The 24,966-nt window shown below is 43.5% G+C and overlaps 1 protein-coding gene across 1 annotated transcript in view; it reads left to right on the top strand.

Annotated features, from left to right (window-relative positions):
- adissp (adipose secreted signaling protein) overlaps positions 1–24,633 on the top strand; it is a 28,036-nt gene extending 3,403 nt beyond the window's left edge. Inside the window, exons 2-6 of the mRNA XM_064343775.1 lie at positions 4,057–4,155; positions 12,765–12,901; positions 18,794–18,932; positions 21,880–22,005; positions 22,446–24,633. Coding sequence (XP_064199845.1) covers positions 4,137–4,155; positions 12,765–12,901; positions 18,794–18,932; positions 21,880–22,005; positions 22,446–22,546 — 522 coding nt within the window. The 5' untranslated portion in view covers positions 4,057–4,136 and the 3' untranslated portion in view covers positions 22,547–24,633. The remainder of the gene's footprint in view (positions 1–4,056; positions 4,156–12,764; positions 12,902–18,793; positions 18,933–21,879; positions 22,006–22,445) is intronic.
- Positions 24,634–24,966: the final 333 nt, after the last annotated feature.

The raw sequence follows: 24,966 nt of genomic DNA, 5'->3' as shown, positions 1-24,966 counted from the left end.
TGGGTAAAACCCTTTACCCACGCTTGCTCTAATATAGGCTACTTCAATCAAAACCTTTTATTATGGATTTGGGAAGCTTTGAGAGGTATGTGACGAATAAAGAACTGGTACAAGCTCACTTGCAAGAGTGCTGTACTCTCCTTTAAATGCAGGCTACATATTTTCCTGTTTCCAGAACTGCGTGGCCCCTTTCCTTTTTTCAGTAATACTTACTGAGCAGAAATGGCTTTAACATAAACACACTATATGACCAAAAGTATGTTGGCACCTCTTCTAATTAGTGGGTTCGGCTGCTTCAACCTCACCCATTGCTAACAGGTACATAAAATCAAGCATACAGCCATGCAATCTCCATAGACAAACATTGGCAGTAGAATGGGTCATACTGAAGAGCTCAGTAACTTTCGACATGGCGCTGATATAGGATGCCAGCTTTCCAACAAGTAAGTTTGTCAAATTTCTGCCCTGCTAGACCTGTCTTGGTCCACTGTAAGTTCTGTTACTGTGAAGTGGAAATGTCTAGGAGCAACAACAGCTCAGGTCAAAGTGGCCACACAAGCACACAAAACGGGACTGCGGAGTGCTGAAGCGTGTAGCGCTTAAAAATCGTCTGTTCTCGGTTGCGCCACTCACTATCAAGTTCTAGATCGCCTCTGGAAGCAGTGTCAGTACAGGAACTGTTTGTCAGGAGCATCATGAAATGGGTTTCCATGGCTAAGCAAATGCACAAGCCTAAGATCACCATGTGCAATGGAGAGGTGTAAAGCTCAGCGCCATTCGACTCTGGAGCCGTGGAAGCCCATTCTCTGGTGTGATGAATCACGCCTCAATATCTGGCACTCTGACGGACAAATCTGGCTTTGGCGAATGCCAGGAAAACACTACCTGCCCGAATGCATAGTGCCTATTTGAGCTAGACCCCTTAGGTCCAGTGAAGGGAAATTCTAATACTACAGCATACAATGACATTATAGATAATAGTGTGCTTCCAATTCTGTGGCAACAATTTTGGGAAGGCCTTTTCCTGTTTCAGCATGACAATGACCCTGTGCACAAAGTGAGGTCCATAAAGAAATGGTTTGCCGGGTTTGTTGTGGAAGAACTTGACTGGGGTGCACAGAGCCCTGACCTCAACCCCATCAAACTCCTTTGGGGTGAATTGGAATGTCGACTGCAAGCCAGACCTTACCGCCCAACATCAGTGCCAGACCTCATTAATGCTCTTGTGGCTGAATGGAAGCGAATCCCTGCAGCTATGTTCCAAAATAATAGTGGAAAGCCTTTCTAGAAGAGTGGAGGCTGTTACAGCTGCACAGGGGGGACCCACTTCATATTAAAACCTATAGTTTTGGAATGAGGTGTTCAACAAACACATGGGTGTGATGTTCGGGTGTCAACATACTTTCGGTCATGTAGTGTATGTAATGGTTCTTCTACGGTTTAGTGTGTAGCTTCTTGTGGAAGGTTTCTTTTCCGGAATCAAGAGAATCGTTAATAATTGAAGGACAGCTCATGACCTCTATCCACTGACATTTAAATGGCCGCGATAGGGGAGTAATCCTGGGCTCCGGAGCGTCTGCACTGGCATGGAACAGGCTGCGGAGGAGGACAGAAGTGCCAGCTTCACTCACCCAGCACTTACACCTGTCCCCGCGGGTGGTGTGTGCCCACACGCCCTCCGAGAACCCACCGTGAAAAGAGGAGCCTCACTCTGAACCAGCGACTGAAGGCCTTTCTCAGGGAAATAGCAGAATTTGTTAAAACGCATGGGTTTGCCCACTTGACTGTTGTGCTTCCAAAGGCCTCGGAGGAACTCTGAAAATGTCAAAAAACCGCTTGTTCTTTTTGCCGCCTCTTTATGTGAGTGCAGTCTTACCCACTCCTCCATGGTAAAAACATTCAAATGTCTGCTGACAAGTTAAGCAGTGACGTTTGGTTTATGTATTGTACAGGTTATTTTTGAATGCGGTCGGTGGAAATGTGGCAGGGGACAGCGGTGAGATCAGAGTAGTTGTCCGTGTGCTTGGCTTCTGTGTCACATGGACCAAAAATATCAGAGGGCATGCTGGGTAATGGCCTTTGTTTTAGGCACATATTGATTTTTCTGCACTGTTCTATTGTGTCGGCCACATTGCATAGCAGACTGGATGCAGAAGAACCGGTAGACCATACTGGTTGTTTTCAAGAATATATGCAGTCCGGAGTATTGTTTCTCAGATTGTTTTGGCACCCGCTTGTGGTTTTTAAGAGAGGATAATTTTACGTTTATTGATTATAGATGGGCCTTCTTGGTAATTCAATACTCTTGTGTTCATTCCTCAGAATAACACTTATGCTCCCCACATTTGTAAGTGACTCTGGATAAGAGTATCTTCTAAGTGATAGTGATGTACTATAATTTAATGGCTTGAGGAAGGTTGTGAGATACATGTGAAGACAGGCCTAAAACCTTATACGATATTTATAGACATTCACAGAAAATTAAATGTTGCACACACTGTTCAGGTTACAGTGTACATATCGTTGAGTTGCCGTGAACACATATGTTTATAACATTCAAATTTCTCATTTGAACATTTTTGGCTGCTCTTTAAAACGGGTGAGTGACTGAAAATGTATGCACTCATTAAGTGCGTCATGGACATGGAATGTTTAGTCTACTGGGCTGTGTGGATTTAGGCAATTTTAATGAGGCCAGATGATATTAATGTAACTGTCAATGGGCTTCATTCATGAAACATTATCCTGTACCATACATTTCTTCTGTTGAAGATGAAGCAGAGGACATAGAATCCATTCAGGAATGGTGCTCTAATAGACCTTTATTTAACCAGGAGAAGCTACTTATTTTCGGACCTTCTGTGAGGAAACCAGAGTACCCGGAGAAAACCCACCCAAACACGGGAGGAACCTGCACACTCCACACAGGGAGGAGCTCAACCCGGAACCTCCTTCTGGAGAGGCAAATGTGCTTACCACACAAATGTCCGGTTGTGTCCTTTTTTGTCCTGGAGTAACCTTCAGGAAAGTTGACTAAAGGAAATTTTTGTTTGTTCAAAAAATGCCTCAGGGTCTGTTGACTTGGTATGAGGCAAAATAAATTTTTAATTGACAGGGTATTGTCTGTACCTACTGCCATAATCATAGCTACTCGGAGGTTGTACGTGTCTGAGAAATTGTTTGTTTTATCAAGCTGGTCCAGTAGGTTTATGACTAGAGCTGCATAATTAATGCATGACAGTGAGACAGCCTCTCTCTCTTTCTCTCTCAATTTTTCAATTTCAGTTTGCTTTATTGGCAGGATAATATAATAAACAGAAACATTGAAACCTCAACATGCAACATGACCCACAACACAACACTCATAACAAACATATTAAAAATGAATTGGTTAGTTAAAAAAAACAACAATTAACATTAAGGTGTGAAGAACTTATGTAAACATGTATATTATTGCTTAAAAATGACTAATTCATAATAATATATGATAATATTTAGTTACCCATTCTTTTAAAATAGGTCAACAAAATAACAATTGTTAATAAATTAAACGTCCCTCATCCTGTGGCACATGGCTACATATCCGGCTGCTTGTGGGGCTGTAGGCCATTCTAATATTATTGACAATTTTTCATTGTTTATCATATTTTGGATACTGGGGAAAACCACGTTTATATTTTTAATAAAGATCTCCTTCCTTTCTTGATTTCAATATGTGTAATATAAAAGAAAATGAATCTCTGTCTCGATCTTTGCTTGTGCACTGATCACACCTGACTCACTAATAATCACACACAGGTAAGTATTATTAGTGGTTTGTTCAAGGGTGCTGTTGCCTGAAGTAAAGTGGAACCTGTTTGCCTGTGAGATCTTTTGTCTGGATACTGCAATCATATAGTTGGATTAGCCTGTACCAAACCTGGCAAATGAATAGTGAGACTATGGTATTTCTGAATCTCTCTCTCTCTCTTCCTCTCTCTTTCTCTCTCCCTCTCGCTCTCGCTCTCTCTCTCTCTCTCTATCTCTACACCATCCTCCTTCTCTCCCTCCTTTTAGGGGTCCTTTTGCGGCCAGAGTTCTGAGATGACATTCAAGTAACAATGCCAGTGTCCCGCCTGCTCTAGACTGACATCAGCATGGCTACAGCGAAGAAGGGTGAGTGTCCTCATTGCACACCTCTCACTTTTCTCTCGAGTCCCCCGCGGGCAAGAGACTGCTTCACTGCTCTGCCACGTTTTTTTACCAGGCTCCGCATTGCAGAAACTTGGTTCCAAGATATTTATTTGTATAGGAATTATTGTGAATTTATATTATCACAGCCAAATTCTCTCAAATTCTATATTAAATATTAAAAAGAGTGGCCAGTCATTATCTTCCTGCCTGCAGTCTTCACCCAAGAAAGGATGACAGATTTTAATTTGCTGGTACTTGAATTACATTAAACTTTTTGCTTAATTTTAAATTCCTTGCATCTCAGACCATCTGTGGAAAGACTGTCTAGCACAACAACAAAATTAATTATCATTTTATTTGCATTTATTAATGTGGAAAACACTTATGTTTACAGCACCTGACAAGGTTTTTATTGTTAACACCAAGTGCAAATAACTGTGGTGGCCACAAGCACCAGAACAGAGCAGGCCATAGTTCAAACCTGATTGACCAGGTCACCTGGAGAAGACGTTCAGTGTGAAAATACTTTTTGCGATGCTTTCCAACTAATATGCATTGCTGCAAAAGAGAGGGAGCTTAACTGAAAGACATGGATGGATAGATGAATGAATATTGCTAGAAATGTAGAGCTTCATTTTCATGGCTGCAAGGGTTGGGGCAGTCTTTGCTTGATATTTGTCTTGGACTCTGAAATGTATCTTGAACTCTTGGTTGCTGACTCACCAAGTAAAACATCAGCGCATTCCTTTAAGCTGCAGGTTTATGTTACATGGGCAGTGCATGCGTTTTAGCTACAGGTTTACATTGCAGGAGGGGTTAATGCCTTTAAGCTGCAGGTTTATGTTACAGGGGCAGTGCATGCCTTTAAGCTACAGGTTTACATTGCAGGAGGGGTTAATGCCTTTAAGCTGCAGGTTTACATTGCAGGAGTGGTGCATGCCTTTAAGCTACAGGTTTACATTGCAGGAGGGGTTAATGCCTTTAAGCTGCAGGTTTACTTTGCAGGAGCGGTGCATGCGTTTTAGCTGCAGGTTTACATTGCAGGAGTGGTGCATGCCTTTTAGCTGCAGGTTTACATTGCAGGGGTGGTGCATGCCTTAAAGCTACAGGTTTACATTGCAGGATCAGTACATGCCTTTAAGCTGCAGGTTTAAATTGCAGGAGTGGTGCATGCCTTTAAGCTGCAGGTTTATGTTACAGGGGCAATGCATGCCTTTAAACTGCAGCTTTACGTTATGCATGCTTTGAGATGCAGCTTGATCTCATTGCTGGTATAAAGAGAAGGAAATTGTGGTTTCAGGTCTCAGGCCTGTGAGTTTATACTCCCCAAAGCACCCCAGTCTTCCACTGCAGGGCTGTGCGTGCGTGTGTGTGTGTGTGTGTGTGTGTGCGCGCGTGTGTGTGTATGAGCGTGAGCGAGCTTCTGAGGGACGCTGAGCACTGTTCAGGTCAGTCCCAGGCCTTTGCTGTCATCTAGGGAATAAATGCCACTTCATTTGGACTGGCAGGTCAGACAGTAATCTCATTTGCCTCTGTCCAGACCATTATATTGCTGCCCAATCCCTGTGAGAATGCTTCCTTCCCATGTTTCTGCACACTTTTGTGCATATACTGTTCATTAACATACGTGCACCTAAATGCATGCACAGAGGGCTTTAAAATAGTGAGTTCAAAAATACACAAGGCATTCGCTCATTCGCTGCTTCACAGGCTCTCATTCACTAGCCCTTTCACCCGCTCGCCTCCACACTCCTCCACTCGGTCCGAGAAGCTCAGACTCAAGCATTTTTGCTTTGAACTCTTTGAATTATTTTCATTTATTTTTTTCTTTCCAGAGTATTGAGAGAGCACTTCTTTGTAAATCAATTTCTCTGCCAAAAGCCCAGAATTGCTGCCCTATCAATATTTTTTTAAGTGTCAAATCGTTGGATACTGTACCTACAGTCTCCGCAGTGTAGCAGGTCATTGTTGAGGGTGTGCTGTAAACTGGTTTTACAAGCGTCTCAACTGCTCTGTACCGCGAGCGATTGTTCCGCCACTTTGGAAGCCTACCAGATATTCCTGCTGCTACGCTACTCGTGTCACCATTCACACAGTCACATTAGCCTCTGTTGTACAGAAGACCTTTCAGTCCTCTGAGTCTACAAAAGGAAGTCGAGAGTCTAGTTTACCCATTTTGTTCTGCCTAGAGAAGTATCAAATGGGTTAATTGCATTCGCTTTTTCACACCAGCGCATAATTTTTTTTTTTTTAAGGGGCCCTGCAGTAAGGATTCGATATGTTGTATTTTCTTTACAGTGAGCTCCATAAAGGCTTTTTCTTGATTTAGCTCTGGATTTATAAACAAAGAATTCATGTGTGGTTAAAGTGCAGATTCTCAGCTTTTATTAAAGGGTATTTTTGTACGTTTTGGGTTCCCATGTACAAATTACAACGCTTTTCATGCACAGTCCATTTCAGGGCACCATAATGTTTGGAACAAATTGCTTCCCAGGTGTTTCTGATTAGTCTGGTATCTTAGTGCAGGTATGAGAGAGCTTTCAGTATCTAGTCTTGATTCAAGGCTTTTGATTGCCTTTGGAGTCTACTATTGGCGTTTGTTAAAATTAGGCGTTGCATCAATGAAAGTCAAGGAAGCCATTATGAGGCTGAGAAATAAGACAAACAGTCAGGCATAGGCCAATCCTTAGCCTTACAAGAGAGCACAGGTGAGCTCAAGTCACAACAGGCCTGGTAGGCCAACTCTAGTGTTAATGAACAAGGAATTCTCACCATAAAGAAGAAAAACATGCAAACACCTGTTGACTTAAAACTTCCAGCAATAAGAAAGCTTTCGAGAAGAGTAAGAGCAAAGACGCTTAAATGAAAGTGAATAAAGATATACGGTGACTAAGCATGACTGAGGGTCTGGATGGAACTCCCGTTTCCTAAGTTCCAGTAAACTTGGCTCTTAAGTGCTTATGCAGTTAGGTTAGCCTCTTCATCTGTACCAAAACTGCTTTTAGTTTGTTGTTATTACTTGTATTAGCACATTAGCCTATTAGCGTCATATGTGAAGTGCTTAATGAAGTTCCAGGAAGAAAGCCACAATGATGCGTATTGTTGGTGTGTAAGCTTTAAGATTGAGATGGGCAGTCCAGGAAGTATTTTGCTGCAAATAAATGGAGCGTAAGGTGCAACGGAAGGAAAATAATTATTTCTCACTGACGTTTAAGTAGGAGTACTTTTGGAATACGTAAATACGTACACATTCTGTAATACACAAACCTTTCTACGGCTTAATACTTTTCCCGAGAGTCACCATTCTGTTAATTTTTAACAATATACTTTCTTCCACAGAGAAATCTCAAAAGTGAAGTGTGTGTCTGAGTGTCAGTCAGTGTAGAGAGAGCCCACACTAGTCTGGAATTACTGTTAACTCAAGTGGAGATGATATTTATGTTGGCGTTGGCGGAGATGGCATTTGCGCCAACCTCAGATTTATTTATTTTTAAGTCCCAGGTTGGGCTGGTTTTTGGGCTCCCTTTCTGATATGACCTTCAGAAGCTCAACCCATGAGCAAGGCGGGGGTATCTTTCTGTAAGTTCTGAAGATCGATGTTTCATTGTGGCATTTGCACACTGTTGCAGGCCAAGCACCGTTAGGTAAAGTAATGACTCCTATACTTGCCTCATGTTAAACCCATTAAAACAGATTATTTTTAAGTAGTTCATTATTGTTCAAATGCTGTCAAATTGAGATTGTGTTGCTCGTTTTATTGCTGCCAACTGAACTAGAAATTAGGTAATGAATCCGTGAGGGAGGAAAGTAAACTGCCTGTCACAAGGGTATGCAGAATGATGGATGAGTGTTGGCATTATTATTCGGTCTCTTTTAGTTTCTATGTTGTAGCCTTTCAAGCTGGTCTCCACGCACTGAATATAACACACACCACAAACGAGACCGTACAGGCCAGAAGCGTTGCTCTGTGGCACTCTGTCAATTGCGGGCATGTAGGGACAGAGGAGTGAGAGGCCTTTTACACTACAGGGATCGTTCTGGGATCGCGTTTGATAAAAATAAAAAAAAACAGGCGTAACTGTGGGGCAGAAATTAATCAGCTCTATCTGACACACTGTTGTTCTGTTTCAATGTGGAAGTTGAGAACGAGACGACGTTGAGAATTGGTTTGATGGTGTAACCAAGGTGAGGGGGAGCGAAGCTGTGTAGAAGTGTCAGAAGGGGGAGTGTCTCGCAATGTTGGTAGTTTGAATCCACTAACACAGTTTGCTAATCCAGCTAACACAAAATCGTTCTCACAGTGTTGCTGCCATGTAGTGGCAAAATCAAAAAAACATTCCAGTGACACTGTGAGAACATTTTGTGTTAGCTGGCGGCCGCGTTTTTCTCCCTCTCTTGCCCCACCCCCACCCTCATTCTACACGGCGCTGCCTCATAAAGCTGAAAAAGCCTTCATGAGGGGGAGATGGAGGGAGAGAACGAGATGCTGAGTAGTAGTGCTGATGGCCAGTGGTGCCCCCAAAAGACCCCCCCCCTCCCAGCAGGCAAAAAATGGGCATGTGCATTAGAGAAGCGAATATCCTGGAACTCGCTGCCATTGCTCCGAGGCTTTGTGCTGCACGGTGACCTTTGTTTGAGCATCGATCCAGAGAATGCGGCTAGCCGCGGATTAACAGCCTTGTCAAAGGGGTACGCGTGTCCCCGCACTGTGGTAATGAGCACAGAGCCCGAGCGACCCGAGTTCCATGGGCTGTGTCTGCACGGGCGCATTACAGCAGGTCTGCCACCACTGTACAGGCCAGCCTGCGTCTTCCCTCTCAGAAGGTCAAGACTGTAGTTTCCAGAGACGTGGAATGACTTAATCGCATCGGGGGGCCTATTCGATGTGACCCCGGCAATATTCATGTTAAGGAAGCCCTAGTTATATCGAAGCTGCTTTTATTCATTTAAAAAAACAAAACAGAGTCTGGTCACTCTGCCTGTGCTCAAAATGGCCTTGCAAAATGAACTGATTTCCTTGGTTTCTCTATTTCTCTCTTTATTACATCTACAAATGACAGCAAAGCGAGATGTTTTGTTTTCCAAACGGAGTGCAACAACAGTGCTCTCTTCCCAGATGTAATCCTGTGTTTTTAATCTCAGAAATGGTATTATGCATGTCCACAGCAAATATGGTGCAGCTGTAGTACTTAAATCCTTACTTAATAACTGAGCATGACCTAAATATGAAAATACGGATGAATTATTTGTGGTTAAGCTAAAAGGCGGGAAAGGAATGCTGATTCAGTAGAGTGAAATGAGGAATGAGAATAAAACAAAACCTCACTGTGTGCTGCATCACCACTGAAATAATTCATTTTTAAAATGAGCAACAATGGAACAATGAAAGAACAATCTTTTCCAATAAGTCAGACAATTATGTTTTATGATGCGTCTGTAGCCATTAAGTAGCGCTGAAAAATGTGTTCCGCTTGGTTACATAATGGCTTGTTTGCTGGAACCAGTGCTACTTGGAGATCTGTGGAGTAATCTGAGGCTAGCGGTACTTTTGTGTGGATGACATTAAAAAAACGAAGAGGACTGTGAAACTAATGTTGTACTTACTTTAATTCAATGGTTACCTGACACCATCCCTGCTAGGTCCATCTAACTTTGACAAGATTATCCATCATCTGTGTTTTCAGTTACTTGCCTCCATCAGCTAAGAAGCAATCCTTCAGCCTGCTAGATGCCTAGTTAGAGAAACCCTTTACTAGCCAGCTTGCTTGTGATTTTGTCACCTACCGAGAAAGCAGCTCTGTTTTGTTGTGTAGAGGGTAGATTAATAGCCACTAAGGCAAAAGTATGCAGTGTTTATTGTAAACGACATTATTATTAACCGTTGCATTGGTGACAGGGTACAATACACGGGGAGATGGAAAATGTGAACTGGGAACTGGTTGCTTCGTATACAGTCCCTGTCGGTATTATTTCTGATGCCATCGCTGGCCAGAATATTTAAATGGTAGCTTCCACGAACTTGATGTGTTACTGTGCAGTTATAATATGTAAGTAGGATCCTTTGATGTAAATTACTAGTTAAAAATTTTATATATATATATATATATATATATATATGTTTGTTTTATTGAAAGGGCAGATGTGTTCTTTCATTGGGAGCATGTGTTAATCGCCCATTTGTCTTAACTGTAAATATATTTAAAGTGTAATGCTAACTTCACAGGAGTATAACTGGTACACACCCTTTCCTGAAACAAACCGCTGGCACTGATCAGGCTCCTCCCAGTTCCTTCATCTTTATCTCTCCCTCTCTCTCACTCTCACACAAACACACACACACTGACTGACTCTCACACAAACATGCACACACACACACACACACAGACACACACACGCACACACTGCTCACCATTTCAGTGGGAGTACTGGTATAAATCCTCTCTGAAACCTTGAACTTGGAGAATAAGCACATTGCACACGTTTGTAGATGGCCTATTTGGGGAAAACCTTAACGTTTCCATTTTGGGAACTATCACACATTGCATAAAATAATGAAACACAGCGTTTGGCCTTATATAAACTTCAGTGTCTCTGTGCTGTCTCTGTGATATTGGATTTTTGGTGTTTGTGGATGTAGCTGATCAAAGCTGTGTGCGTGAAAGTACATTTTGTTCTTAAAGCCGCAGACACAAAGAAAATCGATAAACACTTCCCCTTTCTCTCTGGCTGCCTGTTGATAAAGCACTTAATAAAACTGCCACTAGAAGACCTTAATGATGCTTAACAGGGTGTTTGTTAAATCAATTGGTTACATTTACTGCATTACACTTTAACCAGATTAGTAAATTAGATGATAAATGCAGCTCAGGTCAAAAGCTGCGGTGACATGTTTATTTTATTAATTTATTGAATTAGTTGTTACTACTGTGGGAAATTTTCAGAGGAGGTTTGTCCGGGGCAGGAAGAAAGATCAGAGAAATGATTTTCCCAGAAATGTGAGGCCAAATCAAAAATCACTGTCGAGAGAATAATGGCCATTATAATATAATTGAAATGGAATAATTTTCTTTTTCAAAAGCGATTATGAATGATTGAGTTCCCACACACACACACACACACACACACAGAAGGAGATTGCTGTGTGGGAGGTAATTGGCCGTGAGCTGTATTGTGGCTCTTGTGTGTGCAGTAAGAGCCCATTTCAGTCACGGCACAGGAACCCGGTACACTCCGTCTGGGTTTTCTGATCTGATAGGAACCAAAGCGGCCGCCAGCGTGGGTGTTTCATTTCCTATAAATAAAAGAAAGAAGAACGCTTCTCTTTGCAAGGGAATTTGCATAGCACAGTTATGCAACGTCGTATTTAACCTCCAATAACCGCCATTCTCAAAATTAGTGCGTCAATTTACAGTCTGCTACAGGCAATAGACATTTATATCATTTAACATTCAGGATGGTCATAAATGCTACTGTGGACTTGAATAGTAATTTGACTGTAATGATATAGGACACGGTCCATGTGCGTAGGTTTATGATATAATTTAATAAATAGTGAATTAATAAGTGATTATATATTATGAGTGATCTGCTGATAGTTCTCCAGGTCTTTTAATGGCAACAGAGGGGGAGCGTTTTTCAAATTAGCAAAGTAACGATGCTATTTCAGACCAGTCCAAGAGACCATGGGCTCTCCACGTGGGCAAACACCTGTAGCTTATTCTAACCTACAACATTTTGCTATAATGATTAAAAGGACTAGGCAGCCATTTTCTGGATTGAAACCTTTCCTGTTCTCAGGATAGAAATGTTAATTTGAAATTTGTCCAGGGCTGTTCCATTTGAAGAGGAGCATACTCCCTGCTCCTGCTACTTGAGTTATGTCAAAAGACAGGATAAACTACACAGAAAGGTTCATATTTTCAGCTGTGTTCTTAAAGGGATACATTAGTTTTCACTAGGCCTCTTAAACTAACGTAAGTCTTGGCTTTCTTATTTGTAAAGTTTTTTGTGAAAAGGGGACTTTCGTAATTTCAGTTTAGGTGGTATTTGTCGTATGATCTTGGTATTTGTGTTTAGAGGTAAAAACATGATGTGTTTAGAAAATAGTGCAAATTCATCACTAATTGGCTAAACTGCCTCTGCGCTCTGTCACCTGTGTATTTTGTTCCTGTAGGCCTTTTCTGTTTCCGACTCATTAACTATGTGTGCTGTACTGAAACTGTGTCACTCAGTCTCAAGTTTAATTGGCTAACTTGCCCTTTGTAATGAATTGCATGTCCCTGCACACTATAGAACAACAACCCAAAAAAGTTCATATAAAGCATTTTTTTTCATCACACCCTGTTCTTTGTCCATCTCTTTCATTTCCCTTTGCTTGAATGCCTGTTCTCTGTCTACTGCCAGGATTAAGGAAATGCAAGGTCTTCACCGGTCTGTTGGAAGTCCTCAAGGTGCCAGGATTGCTTTTTTACAGCATATCCTGTGGGTACAGGGATCACTTGAAGTTGACGGTCAATTGCTGCTGCATAACCCGTGGGCGTAATTCCCTCGCTGGTTTTCTGTGATCTGGATGTCCTCTCTGTTCCTCCTAGGCTCGGCGTCGAAGGCGGGAGGGGTGCGCTTCTCCGAAGAGACGGCCAGTGCCCACTCCCATGTCCATTTTGACGAAAAGCTACACGACTCCGTTGTCATGGTGATCCCAGAAAAGGACGGGAACTTCCTGGTCAAGGTTGGTGGTTGTTGAGCTGGACGCAGAGCACAGGAGACACCATTTCCCTCTTCCTGGGGACCCGCGGTTGCGCAGTCACCATAACCAAAGACGGGCCAAAGAACCTGGAACTGTTGTACTGTGTGTTTTCTATTGGCTCAGAATGTTTTTGCATCAGTGAAGGATATTTTAGATACTTTTATAAGTTTCTAGTGACCTGCCAGCTTTACCTGAAGTGTGCTTTCATGCTTTAGACCGCAAACCCCTGAAAACCCTGTTTTTATTACTTTTATCAGTGTGGTGTAATTTACAAAAACCAGCTGACTTACTGAGGGTGTTGTTGACAGCCGAACGATGTACAAATTTCCTGTGCCGAGCTGCTGAGACTAGCGTTGCAACATCACAAATTTTCCACCAATCACAAATTCTGACATCATAAAGACAAGTCGCAAATATGTTGTCATCTGGAAATAGTGGTTTGGAGGATTTTAGGATTAAGGCTTGCAGCTGTTGTGTTTGAAGTATGAGTCCTCTGTTCTTTGTCTTTTAAAGAGGTCTTTAACAATCTGTCTTTCTCATCAATACACCAGTTTTAGAATTATTCACACTATAAAATATAATGGGAACTGCCGATGTCGACATCACAGGGCCCTTGCCTAATTCAGTTTTCTGGACGTGTATTGTTAAGGTAATTCATAAAATAAAATGGGCCGACAAAATTGAAAACACAAATGCGCTCTGCTGATCCAGAGGGCTTTTGGTTGCTAAGCGGCAACTTCTTCCCCTCTGCATCTGATCACCTGCATTCGGTCATGCAGTTTCAATGCCCCCCCCATCTTTAAGCAGTTTCAGGGCACCCCTTTTCTCTTTTCTGCTGCTGAGTCACGATTGGTCAGTAGCAATCCATTGCTGCGCTGCTGATCTCTGTGGTCACGCAGGTATATTTGGAGCAACTTCTTTTGTGCATGGGTCACACACTAAACCACAGGCATGTCAAGGAGCACGCATTCACACGAGCCCCATTTCTCCATCCGCCATTTTGGATTATCAATGGAATGGATGTGCTGGCAAAGTGACCCTGCCCCAACCTGGAGTTGAGATTCTGTTTAACGCATGCCAAGTGAGCAAGCTCTGACATAACATTTGCATCATATTTACATAGGCATGTAGCATTTAGTGCTTTTATCCAGAGTTACTTGCAGGATTGCTGACATGTAGGTTTAGGCAGGTATAGTGCACTTACAGCATATTGCTTAGTGCCTCAGCATGGAGGAATCTAAGGATATACAGAGGATATATAAGTAGCAGATGGGTTTGAGGATATGGTGTTCGATGTACAGCGATAGGCTGTGCTTAGCGCTCAGCACTAATTGAGCCAGGGTGCCGTACGAGCAGGTGTGTTTCCAGTCTGCAGTGAGATATGGACGCTGACTCAGCAGGCTGCATCACACGCTCCCATCTGCACATTACTCTGGTGAGGGTCAAGCAACTCAGACGACAGAGCTTCATTTCGTGAAATCTGGGTTATCTACTGCAAGCGTGGTAGTGTTAATGGCAGTGTTTCTACCTAGTCTATCGTTTCAGAACCTGCCTATAAAAGAGGGTGGTGTGATATGTGGTGTAAGGTTGGTAAGGAGGGCAGTTCCATAATCTACGCCATTCTGTATGCGGTTGACCTTGCGGTTTTGCTTGCATCATTTTTACTGCCTTATATTAAGCGCACAACAGTTTATTGCAATGAAATCGCGTGCCTGCTGTATCACAGTAAGCGCCTGCCATTATCTTCACGTGACGATTGGTTTATAGGCTCACTCCGAGTGAAACCGGCGTGAGATCTGCGCAAAAACGTTACAGATTTTCCTGAAATTTGTCGTCAAGAGCTCTCCTGTGGAGATGGACTCTGGGCAATATGCAGATCCCGGTTTATTTGGAGAACTGTAACGGCATGGGTCGACCCTTTTACGACGTCGATGAGCTGTTGGGCAGAGAATTGCTTATCAGCTATTCGTATGGATCGCTGCAAAGCCTCTAAAACAATCCTTGATACTGCTGTGTTGTTTGTTTAATATTGCATGGGGGAAATAAAACTAGACAATAATCATTACCGTAGGGCTGCCTGGCCTGACATGCTCTCCTGCTAGGATTGATTTTAACCGCATGGCAAAGGAAAAAAATCTCCCTTATCTCTTTTAATCTCTCAAATCTACACTGAAGGTTTAGCATGTGCGCCAATTTAGTCTCTAAAGAATCCTCCTCATATCTGTCCAACCCGCCCGAGAGACAGCAAAAGAGAGAGAGAGAGACAGAGACAGAGAGCGAGAAACACACACAGAGACTGAGAGAGACAGAGCAAGTGATGCAGAGAGAGACAGAAAGAGAGAGCGTGTGTGTGTGTGTGTGTGCGTGCGTGTGTGTGTGTGTGTGTGTGTGTGTGGGTAAGGGGTGGTTCTGAGCTAATCCCAGTTTGTTTTGCCTGTTACCTTGGCTTTTGTTGTGGGGGAAGGGCACAGTCCACCACTGGAGTCATCCATGGTTGGATCCATGCAAAGACTCATTTCATATAAGGAAAACAGTGTTTTCACATAGTACACTGTTTAACCAAGCTAAGGCAAGGCCTGTGCCATCCCCGCTTGAATACATAAGCCTGCTGACCTGCGCAATCATTGGTCCAGAGGATCCCATTTTCTGCACAGCTGAGAGACGGACACGCCCAGCTGACGCAGTGCAATGCGGAGGGCCCTGCTGAGTGAAACGCACACTTCCTGGGAGTCGGTACTGGGTCACTGCAGGACTCCCAGCCGCAGTCTGCACTGGAGGGGTCCGCATCATCTTCCAGGCTGCACAGTACTTTAGCTGAATCTCTCACCTTGGATGCCCTGTAATGGATTTACATGATAATGAGAATAGCACATGCTGTTTTAGGGCTGGCATGTGCTTCAGTCACATTTCCTGTCATTTGATAGGCCAGGGGAAAGCATTTCACACCGCAGGTAATTCGCAGTATAAAAACAAAAGGCTATTCAAGCGCTGCCCAGTAACTCTACACTTCAGAATGACATTTCCTGTCATTTCGGTTCTCCGAGCTATTATATATATATATTCTATTGCCCGCAATAGCGTAATTATACATTACCCGTCCCGAGCTTGCACGCTTTGCACTGAGAACAGAGGAGTTGAGACCGCAAACGTATCTGCTCGTCAGGCGATGGTTTCTTTCACAGTCTGCTAATCCGCTCTTGAACCCGCGCGCTTTCACTGGTAATTGAGCCGATAGGCACAGCCTTGCACTGTAGCGGCGTCTACGCGAGGGAAACAAAGCAGGTCGGTGGAGTGATTAAGTTTTGTGCAGGGAACGAAGTGATTAGGAGGCGGTGCGGAAATCAAGAGCAGCTTGTGTGGGAGGCGGAACCGGAGCCCGTGCAGGCTCGGATGCTGACCCGCTTTCCCTGCTTTCGCTTTTTTCAGTCTGTGACTAAGAGTTCTGCAAGTTTTGAGAGAGAAATTCCTTTGAAGCCAGCAAGTCCCACAAGGAGCGAGAATTTCTTTCTCACACTCTCACACTGTCTCTCTCGCTCTCTCTCTCTCTCTCTCAATTCAATGTGCTTTATTGGCAGGAAATACACATGGTAGATATTGCCAAGAAATGTACAAAAACAAAGTTTTGTAACAGTACAAGTAATGCATTAACAATAACGAATACAGTTATTATTAATTTTATTATATAATTTTTTCAACTAAAATAATAGGAATAATAATATTTTGACAGTAAACTATAAAAAATAAATAAATGAGCTTGTCTCTGTCTTTAGTGTCACTCACTGTCTCAGGCTGTGGCAGCCAGAAATGTATTGTGCTGCCAGAGACATGCATCTACCTTCCTCTCCTGGGAGAATGGGAAATTTATCATCTTCAGGAAGATTTAAGAAATCTGGGCACATTTGCGTAGTTTTATGGAAGAACATGTCTCTTTCTGCGTATTTCGTGCATGTGAATTGAAAGTGTTTCTCTGTCTTGACCTCTTTTTGTTGGCACTGTGATCACTTCCTTTCCTCTTTGGGAAGCCAAGTCTGCCGGTGCCGGCTGATCTCTGACCAAACTGTGCTCCCTGAGCCTGTACATTGAGAGTTTTGTATTTTTGACCATGATTAGGTAATCTGCCAAAATGTATTGTCTTTTTAGAGCCATATAGCAATTAAGTTTATGTTGTCTGTGGGTTTGAGTGTTCCAATGGTTGATATAGTTTTCTTTATGCTGTGCTATAATTGGATTTACTCTAGTGGTTTTTTGGTGCTGTCCTGAGGCTGATTTGTGTTAGTAAGTGTAAGTGCAGTAAGCCTCAGGGCCAACTGACTGAGGGGACTGCTCAGCTCTTGGCATTTCGGGGTTTTGTAATGGTAAGAGTTGGGGTCGTTGTGGTTTAGATGTTGCCAAAACATAATGGCTTTCTCTTTCAGTTCACACACAGCCAAGTTGAAACTTCCTGTAAATAAGTTGTACTTATTTAGGCCTGACAGTTAAATCATATAGGATCAAATGCAATAGAATATTGCATTTGATCCTATATTAAATCTGTATTCATTGCCCTGACATCTGGGTCTTTTCTGAAAAATAATTATTCTTTTCTTTTTTAGTTACTCAGGTCCGACAGTACTACTCAAGCAGATCCAGATTCCGCTGTAGCCCTTGTTCTGTAGGCAACAGCAGAACTAGGTCATCTGCACAGAGAAGGAATGTAATTTCTTTATCATGTAGAGTGAGACCAGGGGCTGTTGATTGTTCCAATATTGGGGCCAGTTCATTGATGTCAATGTTAGAGGGTTGGACTTGGTTTGCATCTCTGTCTCACTCCACACCCCTAAGTGAAGAATTCTGTGAAGAACACCAGTTTCAAGAAGTTTGTAAAATCCTTTGTGCCAAACGGAATCAAATGCTTTTTGAAAATCTACAAAGCAAGCAAATAGTTTTCTTTTATTTTGATTGACATAATTATCAATTGAGGTGTGTAGTGTGTAAATGTTGGTAAAAATCTAATTTGACCATTACTCAAGGAATTGTGTTCATTAAGGCAGTCAAAGATAATGCTACAGAACACCTCCCCCGATTACTGTTCACACTAATACCGTGGTAATTATTGGTGTCAAATCTGTCTCCACTCTTAAATATAGGGGTTATTAGTCATTGACTCCAGAATTCATGGACGTTTTGATAGTGATTCAGTTCCAGTTTGTTGCTGCTGTATTTTAGCATCTCATTGAGGATCCCATCAGGCCCACATGCTGTTCCTGATTGGAGGGCCTGTAGTCTCTCTCTTTTAGCTCCTTGTCAGTAATGGGGGAGTCTCAGGGATTTTGGTTGTTCTGGATAATCAGTTCTAGGCCATTTAGTTTTTCACTGATGGAGGATTGGTCTAATTTAGTAGTATTTGTTTATAGAGTTGTTCAAAATTTTCTCTCCATTTTTCTCCCTTCTTGTATAGCAAGTTCTTCATTTTGATTTACGTTTCCAATTTTCCCAAAACAGGTTTGAGTTTATGCACTCCTCCAATATGGTCCGTTATTGTTGTTGTTGTTATCTCTCTCTCTCTCATATTTGTGTTTCCAGTAGTACTTGCAACTAAAAGTATAATATTAGTGCTGTATTATAGAATAGTTTTAAAAATCCATAATCTCTCTCACTCTTTCTCTCTCTATCTCTCGCACTCTCTCTCTTCTGTGTCTTATGGGAAATACGATATTAATCAAATATGAATGGTGTTTATATATTAGTTTCACTTGCTTTTTTAGAAGTGGACAGAGCAAACTGTCAGTAATCCTTGTCTGTTCTCATTACATTCAGTGTTAACCCCATCTGCAGTTTCCTTAGTGATTTTGTCATTAATAGAGTGCTTTTTCTGACCCGTGTGTGTGTGTCCAGGTGGGCTTCCTAAAGATCCAGCACAAATACGAGATCATCTTCACACTCCCCGAAGTGCCCGCCCTGGGCAAGGACGTGTGCTCCGCCCCCGTGCCCAACCCACACCTCCGAGTCACCGATGTCAAGGTGGCGCCTGAGGGTAAGTCCTCGGTCGCTGGACCCCCAGTACCACAGATACAACCCCAGAGCAGATGCTAATCACACAGGGTCCACTGAGAAAGTGCTCTGTGAATCCAGCCAGTGTGGGTGGTGCACTTTCTCTTTGTTTTGGGGAAAAAAGGCAGAGGGTTCCTTATTATGAATATCTTTAATATAAAATGAAGGAATTCTTAGTTTCACAAGGACAGGAGAATATGTGAAAAGAACGGGACATTCAGCCCATCTGAGCTGACCATGCACCTTCAGTCTAGACTATCCTGCACTGCATTAAGCCTGGACTTGAGAATGTTAACGACAGGAACGACAGGCCCAAATATGGACAGGCAGAGGTGCCTGCGCAGACGCTGGCGGCCGATTGGACGTTGCTGCCGCCGGGGGCGTTTCTCCGTTCGTTGCTCGAAGGGGCTAATTTTTCATGGTTTGAGCTGGCCTTCAAACTGCGCATTGGAGAGTGGCTCCGCCAGGCGCGATTCGTTCCGCGCTGCGACAGCAGCCGTGCGCTGGAAACAGATTCTGCGCGCCACGCGCTCGCGCGGGACCGGGGGGCGGCTTATTTGCACTTTGAAGTAAGACCGGCACCTATAGCGTCCGATCGCTTTTGCTCGGACAGTTAGGGACACGGCCTGAGGCCGTGTCTGCTTTCCACTGTTCATCTGATACTTTTTGTAGGTCACTAATGCAGAGCCCGGGCTATCTCTCTGTTCCTGTGAACCCTGTTCGAAAATGTCCAATCTGTCCTATCCCTCGATTTAATCAATAGTTCTGTTTTTATTCTGCCATTTACAGCACAATCCGATGTTCACACAGCACTTGTGAAGTGCACAGGGAAAAAACATCTAATATATTCAAAAGTGTGACACTAAACACACAATTGTACGTTAAGATACTAATCATGAACAGAATTGAAATTTTGCCTGCCTTTTAAGATGATGATTAATTCAGGTAGTCTCAAGGTGACTGTGGACCCTCCAAATTGAGTGTAGACATCACTTTTATGAATGCCTGGATGATTACGACTCCTCTGCTGTGACAGCCAATCTCCCAGTTGTCAGATTTTATTTTATTTTTGAGGTGACTGACATGTACTCAGACGTGTGAACGATGGCTTGAAATTCATACGAGAAAAGAGCATTAATTACAGGTGAAAGAGAATTTACGAAGAGCGGTAAGAGGAACAGAGTGTGTGTAGGAAGGGAAACAAGGCAGACTCGGGACAGTACCTTGGGATACCTGATTAATACAGCAGGAAACATGGCGAGTGTGATCATAAAGGTTAGGGAAGGGGGGTGGGGGGGTGACCATTCATGAGAAGCAGAAGATTCCCCAGATCAGGAAGAGCAGGAAGTCTGACATTCTGAAAAATTTTAGAACACCGTTACTCAACTCGGAAGTCGAAGTGGTGAAACTGACCCTAATTTTCGCAACCTTTGGTGAGTTCACCCAGCTCCCTGTGCGATTACCATGACATGTATAGTACATACAAGATAAACTACTTTCTCCTCACCCTTTTTTTCCCTGGCATTGTGTGTTGTTCACCTGAGCCAGAGTTATGAGAAAATGCATAAGCAGACTGTTACAAGCAGAAAAGGGGTGTTTTCAGTTGAGAGGAGTTGAAAATTGATCAAGCGAACCAAGGAGACAGAAGCTGGTGGTGGCAGACAGCTCATCTGGCTTCTTGGGATGGAGAGAGGGTAAAAGAAGCTGCTGGCTTCTCTGGTCTGGTTGATGAGAGAGGCGGAGTATTCGGCAGAAAGAGAGCGCGAACAGGGAACAGGGAGGGAAAAAGTGAAAATATGTCCCTGTCAAATATTAATGCTGCTGTTGTAGTTTTTAAAATACCTTTTTGGAGGGGACAAAAAAAAGTATCAAAATGGCAAGAGGAGAGAGGAGGAGTGATTGGAAAAACTGTAGGCAGTTGTATAGATTTCCATGGTTTCCCTCCAGCAGAAGGCAGCGTGGCTCTTGTATAGGAGATTGCAGGACTGAAACAGGACTGCAGAATTGGGGGAAGCAGAGTTAGCGCGAACGAGGCTGAGAGCCCGAGTCAGGAGAAGATGTACGAAATGAAGAGTGAAAGCAGCGTAGCAGTGTCGACGGATTGATGGACGTGGAGGAATCGGTGTTGAAAAGAACTGAGGAGCCGTTCTGAGCCCAAAGAACTGCGTCTGAATTTGGTTGGGAAGGCGAAAGGAGGCTGTTATTTTGTCTGGGAAGCTGAGGGAGAGAGAGGAAGAGCTCAGAAATCGTGCTGAGAACAGTTGAACAGGCAGCCTCTCTACCATGTGTATCAGCTGACCTAGAGGGAAATCCCCTGTGTGCTTCAGCCACTCTCAACCCTTGTTTCCGGTCACACGGGTAGGTATATTTGTCCTATGAAGATTATAGACCATACCTATGCCGTCACCACCCTCAGTGGCGCCCTGGGTTCAAAACTGCACCGTGCTGTTTTTGTTCTATGAACTTATGAACTTTTATTATTGATGGTATTTATTTTATTTGTATTTGTTATTACTGTTATATAATTTTTTTAAATTTTATTGTTGTTTTAGATGTATTTTGTTGGCTCGTTCCCTCAATGTCTTCTGAGAATTAAATAAAAAGTTTGAATATATCAATGTTAATGACAAGTTATGTCAATATGTTTTTGTATTGCATAGATGTACCTGTGTTCCCAATTATGTTTCTGTTTCCAGACAGACTTAAAAATAATCTCCTCCTGAGGACAATAATGCTATGACCTAACCTATGAAAGTGTCAGTTTTGCATGTATCAAAGTGATGGACTTTGCAAAGTTGGCAAGTTGCCCTGGTAGTCTTTATTAACCCAATGTATTTGTCTCCCTTGCTTCTCTCTTTCCCCCTACCCCTTTCTCTCCCTTCTTTTTCTGTCCTCCGTCTCTTTCCACCCCTTCACCCTCCCTCCCGAAGGTGGTTTGAGAGTCACCTGCGAGTACATGGCCCACCAGGAGGGGGTGCTGCAGGAGGAGATGACGCTGGTGAGCGAGAGCAAAGAGGACGCCTGCGTGCGAGTGCGGGTGCACGCCCGAGTCATGGGTAGGTGCGGTCTCCACGCCGACGAGCCGTAGCATGAGCAGCAGCCCGTCAGGGCCCGGGAGGGATCCGGGATTGTTTGGGGATAGAAGTCGAAGACCTGTAGGCTACATTTTCTGACTGTTATAATTAAGCATCTAGACTTCAGGGTAAAAGGGAAGCGCCTTCCGTTCCCATGACAGGAGTGTCAGGAGTTGTCATCAGCCTGGCCAGTCATGTGCTGTGCTATGCTGCCCTCTGGCGGTTATGCTGTTAATTTTCTGAAATTATTTTCTCCGCTGGAAATAAACTGTAGCCATGGTTGCGTGACATTGCTTGATTCCTTTTTAGAAGAGGAAATATCGCTTCTGCGCACTGTGGTGGACAGGCAGTCACATAGTTGACAGGTGATCCCAAGCCCCGCCCCTGCCTGAAATTGACTGTATGTTGTGACCTTTCTGTAGATCGGCACCACGGGACACCCATGCTGCTGGAGGGGGTGCGGTGTGTGGGGGCGGAGCTGGAGTACGACTCGGAGCACAGCGACTGGCAGGGGTTTGACTAGCCCCGCCCCTCCCCAGAATTCACAGCGCGTGGAGTAGCCCCCTCCCACACACACACACACACACACACACGCATGTACATCCCGCATTACACTCAAACTTCCACAGACACCTCGCTTACACACCAGTACTTCACAAATGCTGTAGTGCTTGTACACGTAATCAGAAGAGGGGAATTTCTGTAATTATTATTTTGCCTACAATGCTGAGAAGGAAGTGATTGGGGAATTTTTTTTATAGCCTTTTCTTCTAGTTATCTTTTGGAAGTGAATGCATTATAATGAATCTAAAATACCTATATTATTGTAGTTTGATATTTTTTTAAATTGTGGTTGCGTTTTCACATGAGCTTTCACCTTGAACTTTGTATGGGTTTAGCTCTCTTATGTCCATTAATTCGCCAGTTTCTCAGTTTTCGTCGACCACTAGGTGGCGGCCAAGCTCAATCAGTAAAGTGTGGGAGTCTTGCATATATGCCTCGTAGTACTGGCCTGCTGTTTCCTTAGCTGCCAGCAGGGGGAGAGTGGAAAAACAATCAGTGCTAGTAGTAGATGGGCAGATCACTGCCCTCTCATCCTTTTTTTTTTTTACATTGTCTGCCCATCTTTCTTCGCCCATGGTGTCTCGGTCCGTCAGAAATACTGTTAGACATGGTGGTTCAGACAAAAACACGAAATTATGTCTGTGTCGATTTGTTTTTTCCGTCGCATGTGGTGCATAACCTCGGCTTGTCGCCTGAGAAATGTGCTTTGCAAAAGTGCCTGTTCCTTCCACCGGAGTTCTCCACCTGTAGTCCCCCTGCACCGTGCCCTGGCCCAGGTGTGGGCGTGATCCTCTGTCTACACCCAACAGCAATGGGCTTATTTTTTTCATTATTATTGTTTACTAGAAGCTTGACAAAGCAAGCTTTTACACCTCTGTCCCGTCGAGTCTCATTGAGAGCTCAGCTTGTCAGGCGGAGTAGTTTAGCGTAGAGAGTTCAAGGACAGCCTCGTATTGCCCGTGTCCGTGCACCCATGTCAAATGCACTTTTGTAAGTCGCTTTGGCTAAAAGCATCTGCCAAATTACTGCATCGTAAATTGTTTCCACTGGCAAAAAAAAAAAAAAAAACACCACTTTAAACACAGCAAATTTCACCCTCTCTTCCAACAAGCGCCGATCTGTAACTCTGTGATACAATTTTGACTTTCGGGAGTGCTGTGCTTTTAAAAACTGGGGGTAATCCGGTGCCGAAAGATTTATAGAAATGGCAGAAAAGTAAGAAAAAATTGACAGCTGGCAGTACTAATGATGTAACTGCTGCTTTACTACTGCCAAATAAATGTAATGTTCTATTTTCGAAATCAAAATTTAAGCGCTATTAAATCACAATGTTGGCAGAGTGAGACTCTCCTGCCAGTAAAGGGGTCAGAAGTTAGCAAAGTACTTTTTCTTTTCTTTTCTTTTTTTAACAAGTTGTTTATGCACTTGTCTAAATACGGACAGCGTGCTAAAGTCTGCACTGGAAGAGCCATGACCCCCAGGTGAGCATCCGGGGAGGGGGTGGGGGGGGACCACACGCATGCCCCCCAGAGACCACGCCCGGGACACTCCGGAAACCGCCGGAAACCGCGGGAAACCGCCGCTCTACGGCCAGCGCACTTACCGCTTCCTCTCCATCTGCAAGCACCGAATGTTTCCTGGCCTTAAAACGGAGGAGGAACATCCCTTTTTCTTAAGGGGTGTAAACGTTTAGTTTTCACTGAGTTTGTATGTTTACGTGCCGCCGACGCGCTGCCATTTCTGTTTCTGCTGAGCCTTCCCCGTGGACGATTGAAAGGGGGATCGGATTGCTTCGATCAATGTGATGGAGGGGGTGGGAGACTGACTGTGACCTGCTATAGCTGCCGGCGCCTGGTAGACGTGTACTGTGAAACGGTGCTCTCTTCACCGGGCAGTGCTGTCGGTGGAGACGAGCACCATAAAGCCTCGTGCAATCGTGTCCCTCCGTCTGAAAATCTGGTGCAGGCGCTGCATTCTGTCTGTTGGACGCTGTCACACTCCTGTTTCCATCGCCAGCTTTTTAAAAATAAAAATGTTCAAAAAATACATTGAGTGCTCTGCTGTGGAATTTTAGCAAATGCGTGTGTCTGTGTGTGGGTGACTCGTCTTCCTGTTGCACATCATATCACACAGCAGAAAAACGATGTCACGTCCTGACAGGAAGTAACATTCTGGATAAGATGCCTGTGCCAGTATGAATCTGAGCGATTGCACAGAAACTGTCATCATTTGAATGGAAAGGCAGGAAATGTGAATGTTTGATGAAATCTTGTTTCGGCAAAGTAAAGAAATGTCTGTGCATTGTTATTTTATGAAGCAAAGCAACTCAACTACATGTCACAGGATATGATTGCTGTACTGGCAAACCGTAAGGTAAAC

The sequence above is a fragment of the Anguilla rostrata genome, chromosome 7 (assembly GCF_018555375.3).
Source record: "Anguilla rostrata isolate EN2019 chromosome 7, ASM1855537v3, whole genome shotgun sequence".
Lineage (NCBI taxonomy): Eukaryota > Metazoa > Chordata > Actinopteri > Anguilliformes > Anguillidae > Anguilla > Anguilla rostrata.
The sequence above is the reverse complement of the archived record's forward strand: the minus strand, read 5'-3'. Positions and strand labels throughout refer to the sequence as shown.